Source organism: Zeugodacus cucurbitae, chromosome 4, assembly GCF_028554725.1.
Source record: "Zeugodacus cucurbitae isolate PBARC_wt_2022May chromosome 4, idZeuCucr1.2, whole genome shotgun sequence".
NCBI lineage: Eukaryota > Metazoa > Arthropoda > Insecta > Diptera > Tephritidae > Zeugodacus > Zeugodacus cucurbitae.
The window spans coordinates 12,965,712-12,993,691 of record NC_071669.1 but is presented as its reverse complement, the minus strand read 5'-3'; the positions used below and the strand labels follow the sequence as shown (position 1 = coordinate 12,993,691).

General features: G+C 33.9%; 2 protein-coding genes across 2 annotated transcripts in view; both read right to left on the bottom strand.

The window, feature by feature from the left end:
• Window positions 1-27,980, bottom strand: part of LOC105220458 (Ig-like and fibronectin type-III domain-containing protein 2) — an 804,343-nt gene that overhangs the window by 657,481 nt on the left and 118,882 nt on the right. The window lies entirely within an intron of this gene.
• Window positions 12,294-27,980, bottom strand: part of LOC105215134 (Ig-like and fibronectin type-III domain-containing protein 1) — a 134,680-nt gene continuing 118,993 nt past the window's right edge. Inside the window, exons 12-19 of the mRNA XM_054228402.1 lie at window positions 21,548-21,692; window positions 20,169-20,304; window positions 19,539-19,731; window positions 19,219-19,465; window positions 18,449-19,127; window positions 18,004-18,245; window positions 17,642-17,880; window positions 12,294-13,427 (exon numbers count right to left, since the gene is read on the bottom strand). Coding sequence (XP_054084377.1) covers window positions 13,245-13,427; window positions 17,642-17,880; window positions 18,004-18,245; window positions 18,449-19,127; window positions 19,219-19,465; window positions 19,539-19,731; window positions 20,169-20,304; window positions 21,548-21,692 — 2,064 coding nt within the window. The 3' untranslated portion in view covers window positions 12,294-13,244. The remainder of the gene's footprint in view (window positions 13,428-17,641; window positions 17,881-18,003; window positions 18,246-18,448; window positions 19,128-19,218; window positions 19,466-19,538; window positions 19,732-20,168; window positions 20,305-21,547; window positions 21,693-27,980) is intronic.

Below are 27,980 nucleotides of genomic sequence, written 5' to 3'. Positions count from 1 at the left end.
GAGTCTTTAAAAAATTTCTGTTAGGCTATGTTAAGGGCCCTTCTTGAACAGCTGAAGACAACGATCATTTTTGATGCCAAGAACTCCTAAGCATGGATCCCATGTCCTTCATGTATTGTCAATTCACCCGGTTCGCCGTAGGCATGAATATCAAGATATTTCAAACTCAATCTGGCAAAAGATGGGTATTGGAGGTGAAATTACATTTCCAACTCATCTTTATTGTTATCGAACTATATGGAGGCTTAAGTGCCTCTGATTCTTACTTTATAAGGCATACACCTATTCCTCCGAATTTGAGGCAAACGATTGCCGTTAGATCTTTTCTTCGTTGTTGTTTTTACCTGCAGAACTCTCAAAACGATCGCAAAGGGTGTTCTCTTCAGCAGTTCAAAAGAAAATAATTTCCTGCAGGGTATATTAAATATACTATCCACATACTTTAAATGTTTAAGAACGCCACTAATACATACCGCTATAACCTTTCCCATATGTACCCTAAATGCGCATCCGTCTCTACTATACCTTTCAACTTACATCTCCTAAACTAATAGTTATACATGTGTTTGATTTTTAGATTTGCTTTGTGGCTTAGTAGTGTACTCGCTGTTGTTGTTTTTTTTATGTTCAGCATAACTAAGCTTTTATTTATAAAAAAAGTGTATTTCATTCTAAAATGGTTTCAGTTTTACATTACATACAGTTGCTTATCATCGGATTATACCGTGTTAGCGCTGGATTTCTATCTCTTTGAATACTCTCACACACACAAGCGTCGCATTTTGTTGTCCTCCTTTTCTACATACACAATTGACATGTGTGGTATTTGTTCAGTGGCTTTATGGAAAATATGTTTGCTTGTATGTGTCCATGTGCATTTTAAATATTATATACGATTAATCATTAATTGAAAACGGATTCCGTTTTGGTATGTGCCGCACACAACGTGTGGTTAGTTCTTATTAAAAGTGCTTAAATTGATTTGGGAGTTAAACATATAATGGTTTAGATTCTTTATTGGTATGGGAATTATCATTTATTATTCAACTAAATTGAGAGATGGTTTTTTAAATTTATATTAAATTTGGTTTACATTCTAATTTGGGATTACTTTGGGGATGCTACCAATAGAATACACATCAAGAAAATGTGGGATAACCAAATTGTTCATTCTTAAAAATCAATTTCCGTGACAAAACCGACAAATGTTCTCTACGGACTAGCAGTTTTTTCATATATGATTAAGATCCTTTGAACTTAACAGGACTGAGTACCGATAATCATATAGAGGTCAAAATAAAATTTATCCACGATTAATAACATGCATACATATAATAGTCGTTATTCGGTTTATTTCTTTTTTTGGCTCAGCCGAATCTGTTCATAATCGATGTAGATTACAAATTTTAAATCACAGAGAACAATGGCCATAAGTTCTTTGGCCTATAAGATAGTCTTCTCCCTCTTCGGAGTAAGTTCGTCACTTTAAATCCACTGTATCGACTGTTCCTTGGTCTATAGTGTATACCAGTGGATCCTTGCTTCGTTGACAGTCATGAAACGACGAATAACCCTCTTCGTGTTTTTTTTTAATAAAATCAAACATTGTTGTGAAGTGGTCTCACGTTAGCAAACCTAGCACCCTTCGCACCAATAACTCAATATTTCATTAGAGATATAACCCACATGTTTTGAAGATACCCATTGTCTAATTATGATTGTCAATAAGTTTATCGTAGCGCTCATTAATACAGATATAACACAAATTAATGGACTTCAGTGGCTTTTACCTCTGGCCTCTTTTCGGTAATGAGACCTCATTACAGAGCTGACGGCTGAGCACTATAAATATCTGTGTTTTCTTGGTCGCATGCATGTAGTAAAATAGCCTGTGGTCAAATCACCGTAAACTCCAAAAAAAAAATGATTATATCATTGCTAGCCAAGGACAAAAATGGCCACAAAAATTTTAACAGCTGACCGTAAAAAGTTTTACCCACATTTTTCATTTAATTTACATTTTGATTGGGCAGCTTTAGTGCCTCCTGTGCTGGCTTAGCATAATGTACAAGGCCCACACTAAGGGATTTTTATAGGCAAAATTTTAATTAAATTTAAGTTTAATAACATTTTAACAGACCAAATACGAGCACGCGCTCGTACATACATATATCCACAGGAGATAGTTCTCAAGAGTGTGTGTGTATAAGAAGAGGCGTCACTCTGGTTCCAAAACTGACTGAGGCAGCCGAAAGTGATTAAGCAAGGAAATTTATTGCCGCAGAACAAAAATGAGCTTTGCAGAGAGAACAACAAAAACCAATAGCTTCAAGTAGTGACTACAAGCAGCAGACACTGAAATGAAGGCAAAAGCATAAGTAAGTACAACTATATGTAAACTAAATGTAATGTAAATATGGAGAGTGTGTGTAAGTGCGTGTGTGTTTCAAGTAGAAGATAGGTAGCGCGTGGAAGAGCAGCTTGCCTTGCCTTGCTGTGGTCAAACTGGCTGAACAGCGTGATAAGTGAATCAGGCCATTTGAATAAGCCGCAACGGCGGCAGCGACGAGTCCGGCTACGGTGGCGACCATCAAAAAGGAAAATCACACACTCGTAAAGGGAAATTATGAGGCGGGAAAACCTCAATGGCATCAGTAAATGTACAGCATAACGGCGGATAGTCGTAACGGTAGTGGAAGTAAATTTAAAGTTTCACAAGGAGTGAAGTTGTGTGGCTGTATGAATTTTCTTTAAAAAAAACTATATATTCATTTGTCTACATTAATGTTGTCGCCTACAAAATAATCCCCATTCAATATTATGCACTTATGCCTACTGCCAATCGTCGGAACTCTTCTTAGACTCGGTTTTTGGGATAACCTTTGACTCCTTCAGCGATTTCTCATAAGCTTGTATATGCTTTTAAGTAACGAAAATCGCCAAGCACTTTAAGATACCTCGAACTCTTTTCAAATTCCCGTTATTTTTTGAACACATCACATATGACGCTTTAAGGCACTTTACCGCAAGAGAAAGGAAGAAATGAATGACCCAGCTTAATATAGCCATCCGATAAAGACGTAGGCTTAACGTAGGTGGCAAACATTATTTAGTTGCGCTAACAAACACAAATACAAAAGTTTCTACCAACATAATATATACTATGTGGCATGCGACAATCTCTTGCGATAACAAGTCACGCACACAACCAAACAACCACACACCCGCTACCAGCCCTCTTCTCACCTCTCCTCCCCGCTCTTTTTAAGCCTCAACACCGTGTTCAGATTTATTGACTACCCAATGGACAGACAGGAAATTTAATTTTGAGTATGTGGCAGTCATTTAATGGTGATACATATGTGGCATGCGTGTGTGTTGCTCTTTTTCAATTTTATTAAGCACACATACATTGTTGTTGGTTGATGTTAGCAGTCGTTAAGGGACAAGTGTGTAGCCGGAATGCTATAACATTGCCGGTTTATTTGCAGGCGTGTGCGTGGTGTTGCGTTAACTTCTTAGTCATATTTATATGGTCAACGTGCGGTCAATACAAAATGTTAAGTGTCTGTTAAAAAGTTAACAAGATATTTAAATACGTGCAGTCACTTTGTATTTGATGGCCGATTGCGGGGTAATGGGATTGAAAACGGATTGTGTGGATTACATTTAAGGAATTTTTTTACTAAATGGGAAATTTTAATATTATAATTAATTAGGGAACAGTAAAATTTCTTTTTGGCTCACATATTTTTATATATTGATAAATAAATATGAGAGCTATTAGGAGGGTACTGGTGAAATTATTAACTGCAACTGAAAGAAGAAAAGTATTAATGTGGACAAATCGACTTATTAAATTTTATCAAAATGCTTAATATACTATCCTTCATAGGTTTTTAATACTAATCTTAATTTTTCCATACACTTTCAATGGAAATATTGGTTCCAATTAAAAAAAAAAAACATTCTTCAGCATATGCCTTCTGGATCTTTTGTTGTTGGTGTTATAGCGTCAGAAAAAAAAGAAAATCACTTGAAGAAATGATGCCGAATTAACAGTTCTAAGACGGATAATAATTAGAGTCCGTTCCGGTTACGTAAGCCCGAATGTAATGCGAGGGGTTTCTGAAGTTTGCTTATCCTCCTATTGGATGCTTTCTTAAAACCTCTCAGAACATCTTTAAATTTTGATAATTTCCATTCCGTTCGATATTCCATCTTCTGCGAGTCCATAAAGCTTTTGAATATTAATAGTACTCTTACAAACCCGTTTCTATCATTACTGGGTACTCTTTCACCTGTTGCTTGTTGTTTTAATTACTTTTTTTTTAATTTCCAAACCATTACCGCCATTAGCAAACAAATTAGAATGCAATTTTCAATGAAGTTTTCACCGGCAGACTTAATTATTCTCTTTGAGCTGCCATTACAACACAGATATGAACACACATATGTATTTGTCTGCCTTGTAATGGTGGATGCTCATGTTCTATAAGGATGCTCATATTTGCTTCCGTATGTGTATGTATATTTACCGTTTTATATAGTTATTAAATATCTGCATATATTATATATATATGTATGTATGTATATGTTTATGCTTTTATTGTATTTTCAACACTTATGGCTTTTGTTTTCCTCTTCTGGTCGCAAACGACTTTATTTGTGTAGGTTTTTGTAATACTCACTTTTGAACTTTAAAGCTTAAAAAACTATCTCATACTATCCAAGTTGCACCGGCATCTCTATACATATATGTATGTACTTATTTAGATAATAGTGTGTGGCTGCATGATATTCCTACTAGGCATGTATTAACTTCTGCACACTTTCATTGTTGTTTTAAACACTTTTTACCATACGCAACAACTTTGGTTGGTAAAACTTTAAAAGAGTTTGTAAATCGTGAGTTAATTGGTGCAGAGTAGACAAGTTAAAGTGTCGATTACAAAAGAAACACAAAAAATCACTGAGCGCTTGAATAAAGAATCTCAGTTTTTTTGAAATATAACGCTGAGGGATTAAATAACAAGGTCCGTAGGTTGATATTATAGTTCCTGGTATTAGCTCTCAATTCTTTCTAAGTAACCTTCCAGATTAAACCGAGGTATATAATGTACCCATACAGTTTCTCAGTGAGCAACGTATGTTAACTTCCATTTCCTTGTCCGAGGTCTGTGTTAATTAGCTCCTTACAATCATCTGAAATTATTTGTCGGTTCGTTACATGCATCTGGTTATTTGAGACATGGTTTCCTAAAAGAAACTGTCACTTTTAGGTATGACAAAAACTCGATGGATTCAAGAAGCCGAATATTTAGTGAGCTGAAGTAGTAAAAAAACAATTTAGTTGGAGTACTATTTTGAGTCGTCTTCCTCTATATACCGCTCTATATGTAGCTAATACCCTAATCCACTTGGAAATCAATCATGGTCGAGATACCTCAATACTGGTCGGTTATTCCTGAAATTCTGTAGTATGGCTCACTCAACTATAAAGCTACCACTGTTCCAGGAAGTACAAGTTAAGATTAGTAGATAAAGCTTTTAGTGAGACTCTTTGTAATATAAATGTCAGATCGTTATAAATGGAAATGTGATTTAGAACTGAATGGCCTGTCCGTCTGTCCAGCCTGACTTCATTCTTCGGCAGCAATTAAAATCTTTATATCATTTTTTGGTATTCAGCCCACTTTGAATCTCCTTCACAACTCACATATGTTACTCATACGCCCCATCACTCCATAATACTCACCTCGTTCACTTAGCCAGTTTACTTGAATGAAAAAAAAAAATCAATCCGATTTTCTTGCAAATGAATTTTTATATTTATTATCGTTCGTTGATTTGTACATTTCTAAGCAAATGCTTGTTTTACATCGTAATTGCGCACATACGCACATATGTGTATACATCGAAACTATGTGTGTGTGTTTGAAATAAATCGCGACAAATTACATATATTCACACATGAAAGTAAATTATGCAATATATAACCAAAAAACACAAAAAAAAACAAAAAGAAAAAGAAAGTATTTGTGTGCATTGCAAGTTAATAGGGTTAACTCACGCGAAGACCTTAAATTGTATGACGACGGCAAGAGCCAAGAGCAGAAAAAATTTCAATTAAATTATAAAACACATATGGAGACTAGCTACAAGTGCAGGGAGCTCAAATAGCGAAAGCGTTGCGTTAGCGTCGGCGGCTCCCTTATATTTATATGCATGGGGTATTACTGGCCTTTAAAGGTTGGAAAATTGTCAGGCATTTTGCCGTTAAAGGAAAATAAGTCGAAAGGAACAAAGGGAAATCTTTAATTGATCAAAACGATTCAAATATATTTTACTAAAAAAAATTTTTTATTCTATTCTCAGGATAAAATTTTTGTTCAATGTGCAAAATTATACCAAAAAATGTATAAACCAAAAATAAAAAAAATATATAATTAGTGTATTTCATTGGAAATAACTATTATTTTATATAAAAAATATTTTAGAACACCCCTAAAATGCCTAAACTGAAATTTCACCAATTTCACCAATTTTTTGCTCGCTATTAGGGCTGCTGTCAAGCATTCAATAGGTGATAATAGGTGATTAGTGCTACCATTTCGCTTTCATTTACATTCTTTTGCCGTTTTACTAGCCTCCTCCACTCTTGCTGCTGTTGTTCATAGTTACCTTCTCGTACACTGAACTATTGCTACAAAAAATTTATATCGAACCACCTCTGCCACCCAATTGCCTGCCGTCCATGCATTTTATCTTTCACTTGTTTTTAATTGCTCCGTTGCTGGATACCACGATTCGGTCGCTTTTAGCTATCGCCTCTTCCTTGACTACGCGCTGCTATTGCCCACTGCCGATGCTCGCAAGACTAATGGCCATTGGCGTTGGTAATTAAAATTCGTAGGCCTGCAATAAATAAAAACAATGAAAGCGTATGAGAGAAAGTGTTGGCAAAAGAATGAAAGCGTGAGAGAGAGTGAAATCAAGACCGGATGATATTGTAAATGTGAGGGAGGGTGACAGAAATACCAATTAGGTGAAAGTCGCGGATTCCATGCGGACGCTGAAAGCAAATTTTAAAACAAAACAATAAAGAAAACGGTGAATTTAATGAGAATTCAACGTAATTGGCATGATAATGCATGAATAATGCTCGGTAGAAGAGAGCTCGAGCAAAAATATTATAAGAGTAATAAATCACTACAGTTAGTTTAGAATTCGATATTATAGATGACGAGCTTGAATGCAATACGCGTCAGAAAAATTATCCAAGGAAAAGTTAGAGACTCTTACTGATGTTTAACGGTATAAAATTAGATCAGAAGTTTTGGGAAGTATAAAAAAATATTCAGATTAATGATCTTTAAAAAAAAATCTCTGATCACTTGTCTCCAATTTAAATATTATATAAAAATATTTTATATACACTTTTAAGCAAACTTACCCACTGTACTTTAACTCGTAAAGCGTCTATGTATTCCAATTTCATACGAAAGCATGACACAAAAGGAAAAAATACAACACATCGATATCAGTCTTGTTATACAAATAGCTAAAAGGAGGGCAATTACAAATTTTTATATTCCAAAAATCATCAAGCTTTTACAACAACTCTAGCTTACTCACTCCAATCATATACTTACACATCTATTTAAAAAAAAATGTGGGGCTTTCATGAAGTCTGATCTAGCTGGTAATATGAGAAGTAGATAAGGGAGGTGACCCAGATTTAAATAGCTACTATTAATAAAAACTGATAATTTCCATTTCATTTTAATCTCAAGATTTCTAATGAAGGATTAATGAGAAAAGAATGGAGATATTGAAAGATGTTCTTGTGAAAAACATTACTGAGATGATCTGTTTGATCGAATAATCACTTAATTCACTCTCCTAACCAATATAGAAAATATATTCACCGGCAAACTAAAGCATTTCTAACGACAAAAAGTATCATGGGATCTATAAATCTGGAGTGTGAATGATTGATGTCACATAAGGTTCCTGAGATTTTAATCCGTAAATTATATATTGTGAATATAAAACCCTTCCCTACATGTAAGGCTTCTTCAAACATTTGTACATTTGAATTTTCTATGTCTCTCGTTGTCGAGATCTTAATTTTAAGAATTCATCAACATCCAAAATTTCCTCAGCTAGAACTATCTATCCATGGATTAGTAAAGTAACTTAGTAACTGAATATAGTTTTAATTCACATATCCACTAGATGGCAAGAGAATAAATAAAAAAAAAATGTGAATATTAGAGAAGTAACACATAAGAGACGTCAATGTCTCACACCAAAACTAGAAAATGGTCGCAATTTTCTTATTTGTATGATTTTGAGACATAAAATATTTTCATTAATTTTGACTTAAATCATCTCATATGAGTCAATAAATGTTTCATTTGTTTGGTTTAATATCGTATAAAATTGAACTATTGTGCAAAACAACAAATATATAAATTTTTTGGCTACGCGTATATTCTAAGCCTTTTTGTTAGTTTGTTAGTTATTCGATATTAGTATGTACATATGTTCATTCAACAAAAGTCCTTTACTAATTCGAGGGATTATTAGGCATGAATGCCAAGCAAATTATTGGATAAAACCTAGTGATATCAAAATAAAATAGCTGTAATGTATACGAACGCTGACAAAGCCATACAATGAAGCATAAAATTAAATTTAGCTCGAATATATTATTTGTATGGCTGTATAATATACAAATACTTATGCATGCCAGCTGCAAATGTTCGAAAAAGTCAGACTAAATTAATTACAAAATCCCAGAGATAACATGATTTTAGATTCATTGTTGTCATTCACTAAGCACTTTGTTGCAAAGTGTATCCTTTTTGTTTTTATTTTTATTTACTATTTGTTATTTTTTATGAACAAAATGAGTTTTATGTGTGTTATTTGTATAAATATTCTAGTTGACATAGATCGGCTTGTTCGATATGATATCACTTTCTGTGCTATTTTTTTATTGAAATCAGTTGTGTCAAAAAGGAAAAAAGAAAAATATGAAGATTTCGGTTTAATTAAATAACAAATAGTCTGATTTAGTGATTTGTAAACTTGTGGATTTGATGCAAATTTTTTTCATGAATATTCCACAGTGATTGAATTAGTTGAGGTTAGAATATTTTTATCTTTCCGAATAAAAATGAGGTGTGGATTTTGCTCGAAAAACATTTGAAAATATATATTATTAATATTTGATTCACTAATTTCAGATTTAATTTTTCATATTCCAGAAAATTCTCACAAATGCATTATAATAAAGTCAGTAATTCTTGAAATTTTGAGTTATTTGCTTACATTACTCCATACTCTACTTTTTATGTCTTCATCATCAATTTGTCTGCCTTCTGACCATTGTCTGTTGTCTAAGCCATTTGTTTGGAATCATTTGGCCGGCTGCCAGAGGGTATTTTTCATTAAAGCCTTCATTTAATGGGCTTTGTGTGCATATCACTGCGGTTGATGGCAATAGTTAGCATTAAAATGATATTTCAAAATGCATTTGCGCAAGCGCACATCCACATATATGAACTTTTATTTAATTTTGATTGCAAATATATTTATCGCATGATATAAAAAGTATATTCTAACCATATAAAGGCTTTGAAAATTAATGGTTTCATGCTGGCTATTTGTTTGTTTTAATTGTAGAATTGATCTCAATTTCGGAGAAACAATAAGGGGTTAAACTTTGATTTGTACATCGTACATTTTTATACTCTCGCAACAAATGTTGCTAAAGAGAGTATTATAGTTTTGTTCACATAACGGTTGTTTGTAACACCCAAAACTAAACGAGTTAGATATAGGGTTATATATACCAAAGTGATCAGGGTGAAGAGTGGAGTTCAAATCCGAATGTCTGTCTGTCCGTCTGTGCAAGCTGTAACTTGAGTATAAATTAAGATATCTTGATGAAACTTGGCACACTTATTTCTTGGCACCATAGGAAGGTTGCTGTCGAAAATGAGCAAAATCGGACCACTGCCACGCCCACAAAATGGCGAAAACCGAAAACAAATAAAGGGCCATAACTAAGCCATAAGTAAAGCTATGGAAATAAAATTTGGTATGAAGGATCGCGCTATGAAGGGGCATATTTGGATGTAATTTTTTTGGGGAAGTGGGCGTGGCCCCGCCCCCTACTAAGTTTTTTGTACATATCTCGCAAGCCAATAAAGCTATATAAACCAAACTTTCTGCAGTCGTTTTTTTTTAGCCACTTCCTAATACAGTCCAAAAATGAAAGAAGTCGGATCATAACCACGCCCACCTCCCATACAAAAGTTAGGTTGAAAATTACTAAAAGTGGGTTAACTCAATAGCGAAAAACGTCAGAAGCATTAAATTTCACATAAGAAATGGCAGATGAAAGCTGCACTCATGGGCGTGGCGTCGCCCACTTATGGGTCAAAAAGCATATCTCAGGAACATCTCGACCGATTTCAATGAAACTTGGTTTGTAATAGTTTCCTTACCTCCCAATAATATGTTGTGAAAATTGGCCAAATCGCTTCACAACCACGCCTACTTCCTATATACCAGAACTTAGAAGATGATCTGAATCGTTGACATTACAATATATAAAGTAAGCACTAGTGAAGATATCGGTGCAAAACTTTGCACAAATACTGTATTTATAGTGTGGCAGCCCATATCTAAAAATCGAAATCGGACCATAGGTTTTCAAGGCCCCATGTATCGAACATGAGGACCTCGGTGTTTCTAACCTAATATTATGGTTTCCAACTTTCAATGGATTTTATACAATATATATGACGAATATGTGGGTCAAATTGTGTATTTTATAATATAAATAAAGTTAAATAAATAAATTGCGAGAGTATAAAATGTTCGGTTACACCCGAACTTAGCCCTTCCTTACTTGTTCTTATTACAATTGATTGAAATGATTAGTATGGCAGGAAAATTAAATACTTGAAAGAGACAAACGAAGCTCTTTTGTCTTCAGTAAGCATTATTACTTTCTATTCTAAGTATGATCACTTATATGAAAATATTAATAAAATCCTAGTAAGGTAGATGAACAAGGAAGGCCAGGTTCAGCTATAGCGTGTTTGGAGATTGCTATGACAGTACCCATTTGGTAACTTTTCTACCATAAGATTCCTAAATATAAGTCTGTATATATTTTATTTATAGAATATTTTTAATCTTTATACTCCTAAAGTTGTTTCTGTCGGGAGATATTTTTATGAAAGTCATTCGAAAAGTGAGTGTGGGCCGTGTATATATCTCCCTAACTACTTAAGTTGTCTAAATCAAATTTACTGAACACATTTCTCTTTGAAATCCGAATATACATCATGATAGGCTAAATCAGTTAGTAACCACGCCCAGCCTCCAAACAAAGGTTATGCAGAAAACTACTAAAAGTGCGTTTCCTCTCTAACGAAAAAAATATCAAAAACACCAAATTTTACAAACGAAATAGCAGAGAAAAGCTGCAAACAGATTTTTAAAAAATATGTAGAACTGCTTGGAGTCGACCACCTTTGGGACGAAAATCATTTCTCAGGAACTACTCGACTGATTTCAATAAAATTCGGTACATAATATGTTCTTTATAATCTGATATTACCGCTGAACAATGAGACAAATCGGTACACAACCACGCTACCTCTCATATAATACAATATTAAAATTCATCTGAATAGTTCACTTTTTAAGATATAGATCAACAACCAATAAAGATATCGGAATTAAACTTAATACTAATACTGTATTTGAGGTGTGGCACCGCTTGTTGAAAAATTGTCTAAATCGAACCATAAGTTTTCGAGGCTCCCGATATCGAACAAGAAGAACTCAGTGCATAAGAGTAATTTTTCACCGAAAATATTGGTAAATTTCTGAGATAATCTATTGTTATTTAGAAAGAGTCTTTTTCTTCCAATAGTGTGTCAAAAATTAGTGAAACTCGGTCATAACTTCCCCTGGTTTCCATATAGCTTGATGGTGAAAATTGGTGAAATCGGTTTAGGAATTATCTCAGGTCATTTACTATATTTAAACAAATTGCGAGAGAATAAAATTTTCGATTATACCCCAACTTAGCCCTTCGATTTTGTTCTTATAATTTTTATAAAGAAGGTAAACTTTTAAAGAACCATCCATTAAAGGTCTAATAAAAATCATTATAAACCCAGCTAGCGATTTTAAATGTTATATAACCTTAAGAATGTGAATGTGAAAAATGAAGTAAGCAAACTACAAGAATTTTTATGTTTTTCTTTTTCATCTTTTTTTGGTTTAGTTTTTAATTTAAATTTAGTAGCTAAAAATTTACAATACATAATAATAATTGATATAGTAATACAATAAAGCAAATACACAGGGGTATACACATAAACAAATATTAATTAATATTAAAATTTTTCATTTAACTCCATTTTATACAAACTACTTGCGTACGTACGTAAGAGCAGCTGCTAATAAGCTTACACGCGAGCGCTGAAAAAATGTCTGTCGCAATTCGTGATCGGTGTGCTTATGGGCGTGCGCTTCTAACGTTTAACGTACAACAAACAAACGATACACTTGCTACTTAAATTAAGGATTCAAATCAATTTTATTTCACGCGACTTAAATTATGAGTGTGAATTTTTTATTGTATTTTTTTATTTAATTTTTTTTATTTTATTTTTTTTATTATTTTGTGTAATTTTTATTTATTTTTTTAAACTAGGCTAGATTTATTTTTTATGATTATTTATTGTTTTTGTTTTTGGATTTTTTATACTTTAAGTTTAAATTACTTTGTAACTCACAATTTGTTGTAGCATTTAATGCTTATTCACTGTTTTTGTTTTTTATACATTTTTATGTTTTGTTGTGTTTTTTTATTTTTCTCTTCACTCGCTGCCGCCTAGCATGCATTTTCAAAAAGTTACGTATACGCCTAAGTGTGCTAGCGTCAAACAAATACAAATACAATACAAATAGCAACAACAGCTGCTAGCTACAAGTTTTTATTGTTGTATAGGTGTGCGTGTGTGTTTGTATGTCTATTTTTGTGCGTTTCGCTGTTATATTTTTGCTCTTCTTAGCTAACTGTTGCTTGCGTCGTTAGCTAAGCGGAGTATTTTGTTATTTTGTTTTCATTTTTCTTTCTTTTATTTTCTTGTTGTATATGTGTGCTTCTGTGTGTGTGTTTGCGTTTGAGTTTTTTTTGGCATTTATGGCACAAGTTTCTTGAATCCAGCACCTTCTTGGCCAAGTTTGAGCTCTTCATAAATTGTCGGATTTACTTCGTTGCATTGTGTGTGCGCGTCCGCATTCGCATCGTTGACGATGCCATCACGTTGCGCCGTCTGGCCGGTGCTACCGGCATGCGTGATAGCCGATGTCACTGTGGGCAGCTGTACGCATGTATGTATGTGATTTATTATTTTTTATTATTGCGAAACGGCGAAAAAGGCGAGAAAAGTAAAAAAAAAAAACAGAAAAAAAGTTGTATTTGTTATTGTTGCCGCGTTTCATTCACACACAGAGCATCATCATCATCAACATCATCATCGGCGAGGCGCGTAAGAGCCAATGGCAATGTGGAAGTGAGCGCGGCATATGGATTATGAAGGCAAATATTAAAAAAGCAAACGCATTGAATGGTAACGATACAATAGCGTTGCAGTTGCGGTCGGTGCATGTCAATATCCATGGAAAGCATAAAAAGATTGTATGGAAATATAGCGTGAGCGAGAAAAACATAAATTTGTTGGCATTTCGTTGAGAAAAACAGCCATTGTTGCCATTATTGCAGAAAAATCATTGTTTCATTTTTGCGTTCCAATGTTAGCATTGTTTTCAAAAAAAAAAATGTTATTGTTTTATTTAATTCAATTTAATTTTATTTTATTTTATTTTATTTTATTTTTTTTTATTTTATTTTATTTTTTTTTATTTTATTTTATTTTATTTTTTTTATTTTATTTTATTTTATTTTATTTTATTTTATTTTATTTTATTTTATTTTATTTTATTTTATTTTATTTTATTTTATTTTATTTTATTTTATTTTATTTTATTTTATTTTATTTTATTTTATTTTATTTTATTTTATTTTATTTTATTTTATTTTATTTTATTTTATTTTATTTTATTTTATTTTATTTTATTTTATTTTATTTTATTTTATTTTATTTTATTTTATTTTATTTTATTTTTATTTTATTTTATTTTATTTTATTTTATTTTATTTTATTTTATTTTATTTTATTTTATTTTATTTTATTAGTTACCCAAGCACCATTTGTTGCAGATTTTATTGTGTCGATTTTTCATTTTCATCCATAGACAAAGTTTTTTTAGTCAAGTGGCAACAGCAACAACAGCGCAGCATCAGCGTTAGTAGTAGTGGTTGATATAGTGGTGATGGTAATTGTTGTTATTATTGTTGTTGTACAAATAGCACAGTACAATACAATTGAATAAAAGGAATGCGGGAAGACATTGTGTCATTTCGTTGGCCCAGCCACGCAAACAAATACACGGAACATGAAAGTAAGATAAACGGAGAAAAAGAAAGAAAACAGAAATAAATACATTAAAATTGGTTCAAATTGAAGTTTTTTTGCAAATACATAAATACGTTAATACAAAATATTCGAAGTGGGTTTAAAGTTGCAAAAACAAGAGAAACAAACATTTCATGATGATTCACACACTCAGCCACACATGCATATCAAAGGTTGAGGATAGTGGCATACATGCAAGCTAAGTTGGGCCGTATACTTCTTAAGCAACTGTTTGCCAATAATTTGAAAATAAAAAGTATGAAAATTCAAATTTAAAGTTTTATAATATTGAAAATTTTGCAGACAAAATATGAATTAGGAAAAATTGTTATTAAATTTGTTTAAATGTATTTATTTAAAAAAATAAAGGTTACGATGGTAATCCGAATCTATTTCTATATTTAATATTTTGGACATATGGAAAGATAGCTTTAGAGGAGAATAATGTTGACATTATATTCTAAGGCACCTAAATGTATTTTATTAGTTTTGATTTATTTTTTTTTGTGATTATTGAACCATAAAAGATATTCTTCCATACAAATATAGACTTATTTTTGAAACATAAATATATAGATATGTTTTTAGGAGAAAAGAAAAGAAAAATATAGAAAACGTACATGCTTAATTTCTTATACATTTATTTTTTTATTAATTTTTTTAATATTTAGCAAAATAACATACGTATATAGAGTTTGTTTGTTTAACAAAATTTAAAGAATACTATTTTATTTATTATTTTTATTTCTTAAATTATATCTCATAAAAAGAATTTGGTAATTTAAATCTTACTTTTCATTTTTAAATATTTTAGAAACCTTTTTTTAGTAAAATTTACTAGTTTACAGTTGATCGTATATATTTACTATTTTAATACTTTTAATATTTTGTTCCTTTAGTCCTATATCTATAATCGTACGCTTACATAATTAATATAGTTTTATAGTTTAGATTTAACTATATTTTATAATTTTTTTTTCACAAAGTACAAAATTATTAATTTATTTCTCTAATTTCATAATATTTAGCTACTTTATGTAGTTAAAATATTGATTGGTATTCACAATTAAATCCAACAAAGTTTTTACGATATTTTTCGTTATTTCTTTTGAAATATTTAAGATATCTGTACTTTTTAAAAAATATACACTGTTTTTTGTTTCTATTTTTTAATATTCGAAACCTCCCTAGTAGTACATTTTACAATACTGGGTTTGTCTACAGCAGGCCAATAAACATACATAAAACTATATGTATGTGTTCTCGTGCATATACACAAACACATAAAAATTGATGCATACACTGTTGACATACACATTTTCACAAATACATATTTATATACATGTATGCCTCTGCGTGAGTATGTGCCTGCGTATCAATACAATATGTCCAGGTGTCGTTTATTCCCACTGCAAGTTATGTAAATGGGCTTAAGCGGCCAGTTAAGCTGCTGCAGCTGCAGCTTTAGCATTTACGCAAACAAAGTCAAATATTGCAGTTGGAAATTACTCACAGTGGGGGATTTGCTGAATTTTTCCACTTCTCCTCTTTTTCTCTCTCTCTCTTCCCTGTTTTTTATGGTATTAATACACATACAAAGAAGGTTTGAGCCCCGATCGTTCATATTTTTTTGCTTTTACTCCACTACGGTTGCATGAGCAAAGTGAAAGGCGTGGAATTTATTTTGGGGATTTGCAAATAAATATTAAGGTATTTGTTTAAAAAAAGTATAAATAAAAAAATATATTTTTGGGATTTCAGAAGTATTAAAAAAAATATCTATAGAAGAGAAAGAAGAAAAGGAAGCTAAAAGGTTTTTCACATATATTTTCTAGTTAAAATTTTATGAAATTAAAATAACAACAACAAAGTGGTGAGGATAATTCAACTAATATATATGGGCATAGACATTTTTGAATGGCATAGAGTAGTAAGTCAGATCAGTTATCAAATCTTGACCCATGATTGAGATTTTCAGCTTTTTCGGATTGTATTATATGCTCGAAAAATCATTTCAAATGATATTTTCAGTATCTTACTTGCACAACAGTGGTAGCCATAACATAAAAAACCCGCAAGATGTCGCCAGTGTCAAATAAAAAACGAATATGGTATTCATTGACCGATTTTACTCATATTCAAGATGTATATTAGGAAAAGAAGGGGAGCTAAACCTGCCAATTGGATATCCAAGTGGTAGTCGAATTATTCCCAAATATTGTATTAGGTCTACAACTTTGCTTCCGCCGTTTTCCAATAGATGTCTTTAGGGTCAAGCACTGGTCGATTAAATCGATTTTTTTTATATCGATCTTGGACATTTGTGTCAACATTAACCCAACAAAATATTTGTAGAGATCTGTTTGCATCCCAAACTTATTCTCAACTGAAAATGTCACTTTTTGATCCGAATTCTCGACATTTGCGGGAAATTTTGTTTTTCTGTATTAAATCCAAGAAGGGTGAGGCTATGGCTCATCAAATGCTGTCGGATACGAACGGCGAGACTGTCCTAAGTGAAAAAAGCCTTAAATTTACAAAAAAAAAACGGAGGAAGCAAAGTTGTAGACCTAATACAAAGGAAATTTGGTATTACCCTTCGAACAGCTCTTCTACTATCATTGTTACTTTCGCATCAAGATTTTCAATCCAATATATATTTGCAAAATTGAAAGAAACAGAACCTTCACCCCGACCAGAACCACATAATAAGCAGCCATTGAATGCTATTATCACTTTTCAGATATAAATTTTTTTCTATTGTTTAAGTTTTTATTTTACACTCATCAATTATCCGAAAGTCATTGTATTTTATCATAATTTATTTTAAACACACTTCCAAATTTATTTCCAAACACATTTGCTTTTCCCCACCATTAACTTGCTTATATGCCATAATCGCTTCACCATTACCCAACATAACCTCAAACAATTATCCACATTCAATACCAACACACACTCAGCTACAAACAACCTCCAATAAAATATCTAATACATCAAACATACAACTACAAACATATATAGTATAAGCCTTGACCACCCCCTGCGCCCCCACTCACCTGAACTTGCTCCAGTCCGCGTGTATATGTTGGATTCTCAAATGCCACACCATTAACAGCCTTACCGTTACGTGCACGATGACGGCGATAAAATACAATGGCCGCAGCAGCTAATAGCACAGCCAAAATGCTGGCCACAATGCCACTGACCGTGCCGACAGCATTCGAATATGTTGTCGCTGAGGTGACATGATGATCGCCGAGCGTGAATTTAATGGGGTCAGTGAGAATGCTGGCGCCTGAAAGTCAAATTTAATGCGGTAATTTATTGAAATTTTTGTTGTTGTTTGTTTGACACTCTATATATGATAGACTCATTTAAAATATAATTTATTTTATTTAATAATGGTTAGCAAACTCACCAAATGAATTGCCAGCTTTCACCACGAGCTCATAGAGCACGTCCTTCTTCAGCCCATTTATATTCACCGTGGTGTCCTTCACATCAATGCGTCTGATTTCGGTGTTATTTTGCAGCGTTGTTGCATTGTAGGTCATGCCATCACCACTGGACTCACTCGAGTCGCCTGCAAGTATGGCTGCTTCGTGGTAAAATATCCGATAACCTTCGACAACGTTGGGGTTCTTTTGTGGCGGATCCCATCTGCGAAATTTAAGAAGGAATAGTGGAACATATTATTGAAATCAATTTCGGTTAAACCGTTTGAGGCTCAAAGATGACAGGAACCGGAATGAAACCGGAACTCAGTACCGTATCACCTCAAACTTCATCCCTAACCCTAACACTAAATATCTTCCGACATTGTCTCGGATTATACTAAATTCCCCATCCTTCAGTTTACTTACCTAATCATCACTTCATTGTCCGAAACAACGCTGACAGCAATATTCTCCGGTGGTCCCGGCAATTTATCCCTATTCATCTCAAAGCAACCCACAATTGTACGTGAATACTGCAAACTGCAGATCTCCTTCGAACGCACCGCATCACCGCGACACCAATTCAAACACTTTCTCGGCACATTCGCATCCGCACAACAGCTACGATGGTCCGAACCATCCGCCGCACATTTCATCAGCTTATCAAAGTCCACAATACACTCGGGCTTATCGGCGATCGCTTCGATGTCGACGTAATAACTGCAAGCGGCTCGACAGGCCATCGATACATTCATTTGACGACAACACTCGGAGACATTGCGTCCCAGCGCGGGTGTCGTGCGTATACGCACCGAAACCGCCGACGTCGCAGAACCGAACGCATTTTCCGCATGACAGAAGTAATCACCCACATCCGTCGCCAACATTTTATTGATGCGCAGCGACATTGTGTAGAGATTTGTATGCGATTCATTCATCTTGGTGGAGATATCAAAGTGACCACCCTGTATAACTGGCACGCGGCCATCATGATCACGCCAGAAAATGGTCTTTGGTGTCGGTTTCGCATCGACTGTGCAACGCAGCTCGACCTCATCGCCAAGAGAGGCGACGGTGATGCCGGCGGCGGCAATTTTTGGTGCATCTGTAAAAGAAGAAAGAATTGAACAGTGTAGATATTAGTGTTATTCCTGGAACGATCTCATGAACTTCCTCTCAAGCCTCTTGATACTCACAGCAAATATTTACTCTTCTTGTGGCCTGCATAGGCACACCATAACCATTGTCTGCATAGCAGGAAATATGCTCCATGTCCGCAGTGACATTATGTATAACGGTAACCATGTGTCTTGACGTGTCCTGACGCACCAAATGTCCACCGACGTACAGTGAAATGGTAGGTGCCGGATTACCCAAAGCTAAGCAGAGTATAGTCATCGATCCGCCTTCGGGTATATTGTCTGCGGGATGTACTGTGGGCGGCTGTGGATTACATAAATTATTTTATAGGTTGATTTATGGACAGCCTTTGGCGCTATGGAGATTCCTCACTTACATCAACAAATGCCGGCAACGCTGGATCAGTCCATGCCACTAGCGTCTCGGAGGGAAGAGATGTCGCATGCTCACCAATTGCTTCGACGTAAAGTATGTGTTGTGAGCTGGGTTTCAGATTGCTCATGCGAAGCCATGCCACTTTAGTTTCGATTTTGTTGAATCTCTCCGATTTCATGGGTTTGTGGTAGACTCTAAGGCAGGAGGAGGAAAGGAAAAATCATGATATAATAATATTCATGTGTGACCAGGTCGAGTCCTAAACTCGAAGAGAACTGTTCAATGTAAGTGTTCTAACACTGGAGTCAAATATCATGGGTGCTTTCATTAGGATCCGTTTAAAAAAGATTTCAAACAGATGGAAAAACATAAAAAAAAACATTCTGCGGATAACGCAAAAGCTTATCCGGGTAGTTTGAGCTATTAAATATATTATGAGAACTATTTGAATATTATTTTTAATCCAAAATCAGTTTTCCATCACTTATTCCATTAACATAATTAATTATTCACCTGTCCGCTTGGTTTTCTATTCCATAATAATATTTTGCGACGCACGGATTGCTTCCCATTAAATCCCCTCTCATTTTTATACTTTCATCCTGTCATTCACCCATTCATTTCCACTCACCTGTATGTAATCTTCTCATGCGGATGCGAATATTCTGGTGGTTGCCAAGTCAATTGCATCCAAGTCGCGCTGTGTGATGTAATCGACAGCGAATGCGGCGGCGATGGTGCACCATAGGTATCATTCTTGATCGTGGCTATAAATGAAATGAGAAAATATATGTATTTTGTCAATCAGCGAGACCATATATAGTTGAAAATAGCAAAGCTAGCGAATCTGAGATTAGCGATTTCCAAAAATATATAAGCGAAAAAACGAGCACAATGAGCCAACCAATGTCATATTCCAAACCGCATTTGGTCGGCTAATACTCGCGCATATTGGTTAAAGTGTGTCTGCATAACTATTTACGTGTGTGTATGAAATAGATACCCTGTAGGAAATTTTTGCGTAAAAAAGTTATTATTTTTTTTCAACAGAAGTAGTCCCAAAAGGCCTAGTTGTAGTGGAGTAGTTCGTAAGTGACTAGTTTATGACTATTTTTCTATTACCCTAAAGATTTAAGCTCAGTTTGATGTTTTAGAAAATAAATTCATACAGTAAACCGATTTTGCAGCGTCGAAGAGTTTTTCAATTGATTTACATTTACATTTTAAGGCAGAAAATTGTGTATAGGCACAGATATATGGGTAGAAAAATATGATCGAGTGTGTTAATTATGCAAAAAAATCTCGGAAAATCATATGAATAATAAATAATCCGAAAATCTTTCCATTATAGGATTAAGCTCTTTGATCTATTATAGGCAGTTATACTCAATCGTTTCGACTACTTCACTTTTTCTCTTTTTTGCTCCCTCAGTATCTTTATTTGTATGCCTCTTCCCCATCTCTCTCTCTTTTGTTGAACTATTTTGATATTAATATATATCTTCTGTATATATAGTAGATATCAAATCTTTTGAGCGCTTTTACGATACGATGAAAAGGGCCTTCTATTAATAATATCTCAGGAAATGAAATTTATTGTGGAAGTTGTCGATGGTAGGGATGAAGATATAATATGAGAGTTTTAAATCTATTGGTGATAGTCCAAGTGAATCTGCGGTTAATTGGATTAGAAGATCTATAATCCAATTGAGGGTGATTTTCCTATATTCTTATTAACTAAGAGCAACATTTTCAAGAAAAATAATAATTTCCTTATAAATTTAGACTAGTATCGTGCATTACAAATAAAATCTAATACAAAATATAAGTAATAATGGTTTTGGTCTTAAACTCTTGAAATTCGCACTAGTTATAAAATCTAGTTTAATTATTCCTACAGGGCATGTACCAAAATGTGTGAATATGCATAGTTTTTAGCAATATTTTCATTTTAGTTTCTATAAACATATAAATATCTACACATATGCATGCTATTTAAACCACACTCACCATTCTCATCCTCGGTGGTATTGATCAGCAACATTGAAGATGGAAGCGCTGTACCATAGCGTCCGCGCGTCACCACCATGATGCGATACAATGCGTGCGGCTCCAAATTCGTCAGCGCAATGCTGGTCTCGTTTGTGGTCAATTCCTGTATGCAGCAAATCCAAATTGGGAGAGAGTGCAGAACAACCAAGCGTACAAGTATGGGTTAGATAGTTAGGCATTGTATTTGTAGTTGGACGTTTGGTGCGTCGCATTGTTGGTACATTTCGGTGGATGGGCGGTTTTTGGTCGGCGGTTCCATGGTTCCATAGTTGGCGGTCAGCAGCGCCATATTTTCCATTAGTAGCGAAGCAACAGTAGCGGCCACAGCCAATCAGTTCGACATCAATCGATTAATGCATGCAATTGAAAATTTGAAATTGGAATTGAAATTTTAAAAATTGTATTGTTTTCTCAGTGTATTTAGGTATGTTTGTATGTATGTATGCGTGTGTGTGAAATTTGGTGTTGCCGCAATAGCACGAATTCCAGTTTATGATTGATTTTCAATTTTTGACTAAAGCGCGCGAAAAATGTGTTTTTGTTGTTTCATTTGGAGTTTCAGCGTGCGCGATTTTTAGTCTTCGGTATTTGGCAGCAATGCCATGGCTGGTGGAAACAATTATTTTGAAGCATTTAATTGTCTGAAGAATGGCAAATTGTCGGAATTGGCACGCAGCGTGTGTGTTCTACTATTAGATACAAAACAAAAACAGTGTAAAGGGTGAGTCGACGGCCTTTTTGAAGTAAGACCTTCCCTTCCTTCTATAACCAACAACACCACATCTCTTGGGAGAGAAGAGCGCACAAAATCGAATCTAATCTAAAAATATAATATTCGTATACCATAGCATAAATCCATGTCTATATGAAGAGAGTTACATAATTATTTTTATTGCTTTGTATTTACTCAAGAAATACGCGAACAAATACCTACAAAACAACAACACTTAACACTGAACGTGCTTAACGTTTAAAAGCGGTTGACAGACATTAGCTGCGGTAGCAACAAGCGGCGGGGGCAAATTGACTCTCTGGCAAGGTTGCACATTTCAACAACTAGTTATTGTGACTGCCTCAGTCACACAACCGTTTCTTCATGTTGTTTTTTTTTTTGTTGCTGTTGTGTGTTAATATTTTCACGCTTAATGACAGCAGCAGCAGCGCGACAACATATGGCACAAATAAACGAGTACGCGCAGTGCAGCGTGCACCAAATAAGCGTCGAAAGCAATAAAAATAATAATTTTGCCAAGTTGCGGCACTTAAATGCAGACAAAGCGCATATTTAATGTGTTCTTGCATGTGTGTATGCGCTAGTTTGCTTTTAATGTGCCGCGCATGCGCATTCGGCTATAGCAGCATGCCATAACGTTCCGCAAATTCGTATCTAAGTCAATGGCAATGCACAACTGTGCCCAATTCAATGGGCGTCGCGCTTTGTGATAACACATGCTTTAATGTAAACGTCTTAAACAGCGCTATGTATAGTTTGTTGTTAGTATGTATGTATGTATGTGATGTTTCATCGTTTAGCTGATGGTTGATAGCGTTAGCAAGCGTTTAATGAGTACTAAAAGTAGATATTAGTCGGCGGTTAGCCGATTAAGACCCGAACAGTTAGTTGGGTACCCTACATTTATTGTAGTTGATAAATTTATTTAACAACTTATTTCGATATGAAGATATAAAGAAAACTACTGAAATTATTTATTTGAATATTGAATGTTTCTCAATAGACTTTCTTTTGATGTAAATTCATTTATTATTGAATTTATTAGAATTTAAATGAAAAAGCTGGCAACTTTGTGATAAAATATCTGCGACAGACAATTTTTAAACCAGCTTGGTTGACCATTTAATAATATTTATTAATAAAATTTTTAAAGATATGGCAATCCTGCAAATATATATGACAGAAAACTTTAGTTAATTTTAGTTGAATTGAGATTTTTTTAAAGAAGTGGCAACCCTTTTTCAGAACTTCGGCTTTTAGTCTTTTTGAACCTCTTTAGTTTGATACCTAAATTCCAATAATTCATGTAACTTATCAAGGTCCATTTGTTTATCCTTTTTATGTCAAGACCCGCTTTATGGTAGAACTCACAATCTCCGACATTCATTTCTGTTCAACATAAACATTCTGAAAAAGTATTCTGATCAGCGAAGGTAGAAGAAATATCCGAATCCGAATATAACCAAATATCAACAGTTGAAAATCACTAATGTTTGATGTTCACGTTGTATTTTTGGCTCTTTAAAATCGATTTCGACAGTTAACGTGGAATGACAGAGAAAGAGAGGGAGAGAGTGAGCGAGCTTAGCAGATAGAAAGACCGAGAGTAAAATATAGAGACAAGCAAATGAGAGAGAGATTGGGAGAATCAAACAACGAAATTGGACACGATTATCTTCCTCAAGTAAATTTAACTCATTAAAATCCGTTTCGTTAATATATGTATGTAAATGGAACTGAGCAACAAAAGATCTAGCAAAGCTTATGGTATTAAATAACTTTTATTCTATAACTAAATCTGCGTACAAGTTCTAAGCCATCTAAATTTAATATTAGATTAAAAAAGGTGTTCAATGGAAGATATATAATACGTTACGTTATAATTAGTTTTCACATTGATTCACATAAGTGCCGTAAAATTATGCTAAATCCAAGTAAGCACTTAGGTAAATAATACACACAGAGACGCATATATGTAAACACCAGAAAATATGAAATGCAAATATTTGTGCGTTAAAATAAATAAATTAAAAATTTATCGAGTAGTTGTTGAGAGGCGCGCATGCAATTTACAATCGAGCATATGTACATAGATATATATATACAATATCTGTTTCGTCCGCCTGTTTTGTGTATTCGCATAAGCATTAAGGTATGTACCGTTAGTAGCAGGGGCATCAACACCGGTACGTTTATACATAATTCCATGCATCATTAGCGGTTAATGCATAAAATTGGCTGTTAGAAGCATTGGGAACTTAATTGCATTTGCGAAAGTCTTTTATTGCAGAAAACTACATATATTTAAAGGCTGATTAGTTACCCAAATATAAAGGATCTCGACTTACATTCGCCTGCTTTTGTCCAACTCTATTTTCAACAATTTATACAACTTAGAAATATTTCACGAGCACAATTTAAATGTCGTTATGAATGTCACTATTTCCACAATTTTATAATTATTAATTTATTTTTGTTTGTATGTGCGAAACTACTATGTTTGTTTGTTCCAAGAGCATGCGGCTGAATTGTGAGCGGGAATAAGGAAAAAGATTACATGTCTCGAAAATGTAGGGCATGGACTGAGAGGAGTGCGTAAAGGTACATCCGTATATAAAACAAGGCAATAAAAACAACAACAAAATGCATACACAATCTACTATATCAACAATATAAATACATAAATAATATTCTGACTACACTCAGTTAGCTTTTTTGTGACCCTAGATGTGTGCTTCGTTAGGGCTTATTTGGCTCAAATTATTTTAGAGGAGGTTACGTATAATATTTATTTGCCTCTGCATGTTGTTTTCTACATGTGATTAAGCTGTTGTTTGTGGAGAAATCTCCAAAACAAATAGCACATATCACTGCGTGATGGGGGAAATATACAACAACTTCAATCAATGGCATGTAAACAACGTTATTTAGCTAAGTTTTTACATTACGGTGGAGCATTTTCGGTTTGGAAAATTTTGAGAGGAATTTATTGTTAATTTTAAAGTGCAACTTATGAAACCGAAATCGTTTTGAATTTTCTTTTCATAATTCAACAAAAAATTTCACTTCAATAATTGTAGAAGGCTTAGAAGGTCAAATACAGTAGGAGCTTTTTGTGAATAAATACTTTTATAAATAAATACATATTTTTTCTAATTATTCTTTCTTTCATCTAAATAGTGTAAATTTTTTCCTTAAAAAAAATACTGACCCACCCTAATACACAACTAAGCGTGTTCATTTTCTTTTAATATATGCACATAAATAGCGCCATCACATGAATCTCACCAATTATTTTCATAGTCGTTTTTGTCACGAATTTTTTATTTTGATAGTCCCTTTTACACATAAATACATATTTACACAAATCCCTGTGTCCGCGTTATAGACCTTTACGATTTAACGCAAATTTATTGTGTTGTGCCGAAAATTTGTAAACTCATTTCACTGCATGGTGATTGTGAAAAAGAGTCCAGCGTGTATTTTCATTGACAAAGCACCAATGAATTAACAGCTGAAAGCTCTACTAATGACTGGGATATATATAAATACAAAGCTGCGGAAGAGTTATGCGTTACGCTGTTAATAACAAAGAGTTTTAGCTTACTGACATATGGCTTTAATATGTATATATGAGGCTACGAGGTGTGTTAAAAAATAACGATTTTTTTTTTTTAAACTTCAACAATATTGTCGCCTACAATACAGTCCTCATTAGATACTATGCACTTATGCCAGCGATGTCGAAACACTTCTCAAACTCGATTTTTGGAGAGCCTTTAGCTCTTTCCGCGATTTCTCATATGCTAGTAAAACGACTACTCTTTAAGGTTCTCTATATTTTTTAAAATAGGAAAAAGTCACACGGAGTCATGTCTGGCGAATACGGAGGCTGGACATTGTCTTTTAATCTTAGAATTCCTGTTAGTTTTTGAACATACCTCTTGAAAATGTTCAAAATGTGAAATATATAATGTTCTCGTTTATAATTTGAAGACACTTTATACAAGCAACAACAACACCACTACACAAGCAATTTAACAACACTTGTGTCAATAGCGAACCACCGCCGTCGCCATCATTACCAACCTCAATAGAAAAGCTATTAATAGCGCTTCTCCGCAGCATACTCGTAAGCGCGTGGAATGGCGCGTAAAATACAAAAACACCCGCACATAGTTGAGCAGATAATGCCGTTTCCGTATTCAATAGCAAAGGTAAGAGCGAAATGTGTGTATTTGTTCCAACCAATGAAACCAATACATGTATAAGTAAACTATTATGGAAATAATATAAATATTGTAGCAATAGCGGGGGGAGTGTTAGTTAAAACATAACAGCAGCAGCAGTAATAATAACAGCAACAAACAAAGGCAGTAATAAGTTCCAAAATAACAACTGCAATAAGTCAGTATTTATCTACGAGCATATATTTTTTGTGGAGCGTGCAGAGAAGAGTTGCGGTTTTACGCGCGGTTTGTCTTCCACTTACGATGATTGTTTGATTGCTCATACAGTTCTTGATTTATAGTAAAAGTAATTTTGGCTTTAAGAGACTAAGGTTTCAAAGACTCAGTCTGAAAGATCTTGTGTTTACAGAGATCAATTACTAAAAAGAATGGAAAAATGTAAAATTAATTGAATGTCTATCATTAATAATTGAACATAAATAGACTAAGCAAACGATGTACGCCTCGAATGGATTGCGCTTGTATCATTCAGAGGACAGTAGAAGTATACAAAGAAACAGCCAAAGACGTGTCCTTTTTGATGATTACTATGGAATATATGCATAACAAACGGTAATAATAATTTAGATGAGTTTTGAAAACACAGATAGTCGGTTCTATATTACCAGAACGAATCCGGTTTGATATATAAACCAGCACTGTCAACTCCGTAGCATAGTCTAAACTATTTGGGAACTTACATTTTGAAGAGGCCGATGAGGGAGTGATACCCCACAATACACCAATAGTTAAGAACGTGCGGTTTCACTGGTGTGAGTCACAGAAAAAGGATGGAAGTGGATGGAAGTGTCTGCAAAAATGGACCAGACATCAATTATTATTTTTAGCTTCTGGATAGATGTAAGTCTACATCGAAGCCCAAAAGACCGGTTTGGGAGAAAAAAAGTAATCTTCTAGAACAACATGCTTTTGAAGAGATTTATAAGTTCTCGTACTCGTAAAGATGGGTTATGCAAATTTATCTGTCACCCAGTGTATTATCGAAGTTTCCTGTTCAAAATTGCTTCTAATTTACTGTTCTTAGTCAAGTTTAACTTAATAAATCATAGACTTATCCCACAACCCTCGTCGTTGGATATTTATTCTGTTAACATTTTAGTTAAAGCCCGCTGACGGCAGCTGTTCAAAATCTCCATTATATGTTAATATTATTGCTAGTTTATTGATAGAGTAAAGAAATAGGCATTGACGGCATTGAATACGATAAAATTGAACCGCAAATTTCAGAATAAAGCTAGAGAATGATATTCATGACAATAATAACAACATTTATTGAAGCCTATTGGGCTATCGATAAACTATATTGTATTGTAGTTAATGAAGTACAGCTCATTCCTTACAAGAAAAAAGACGTATATGCAGTTTAATCAATCAATAATGCTCAATCAGCATTTGTGGAGAGACTATA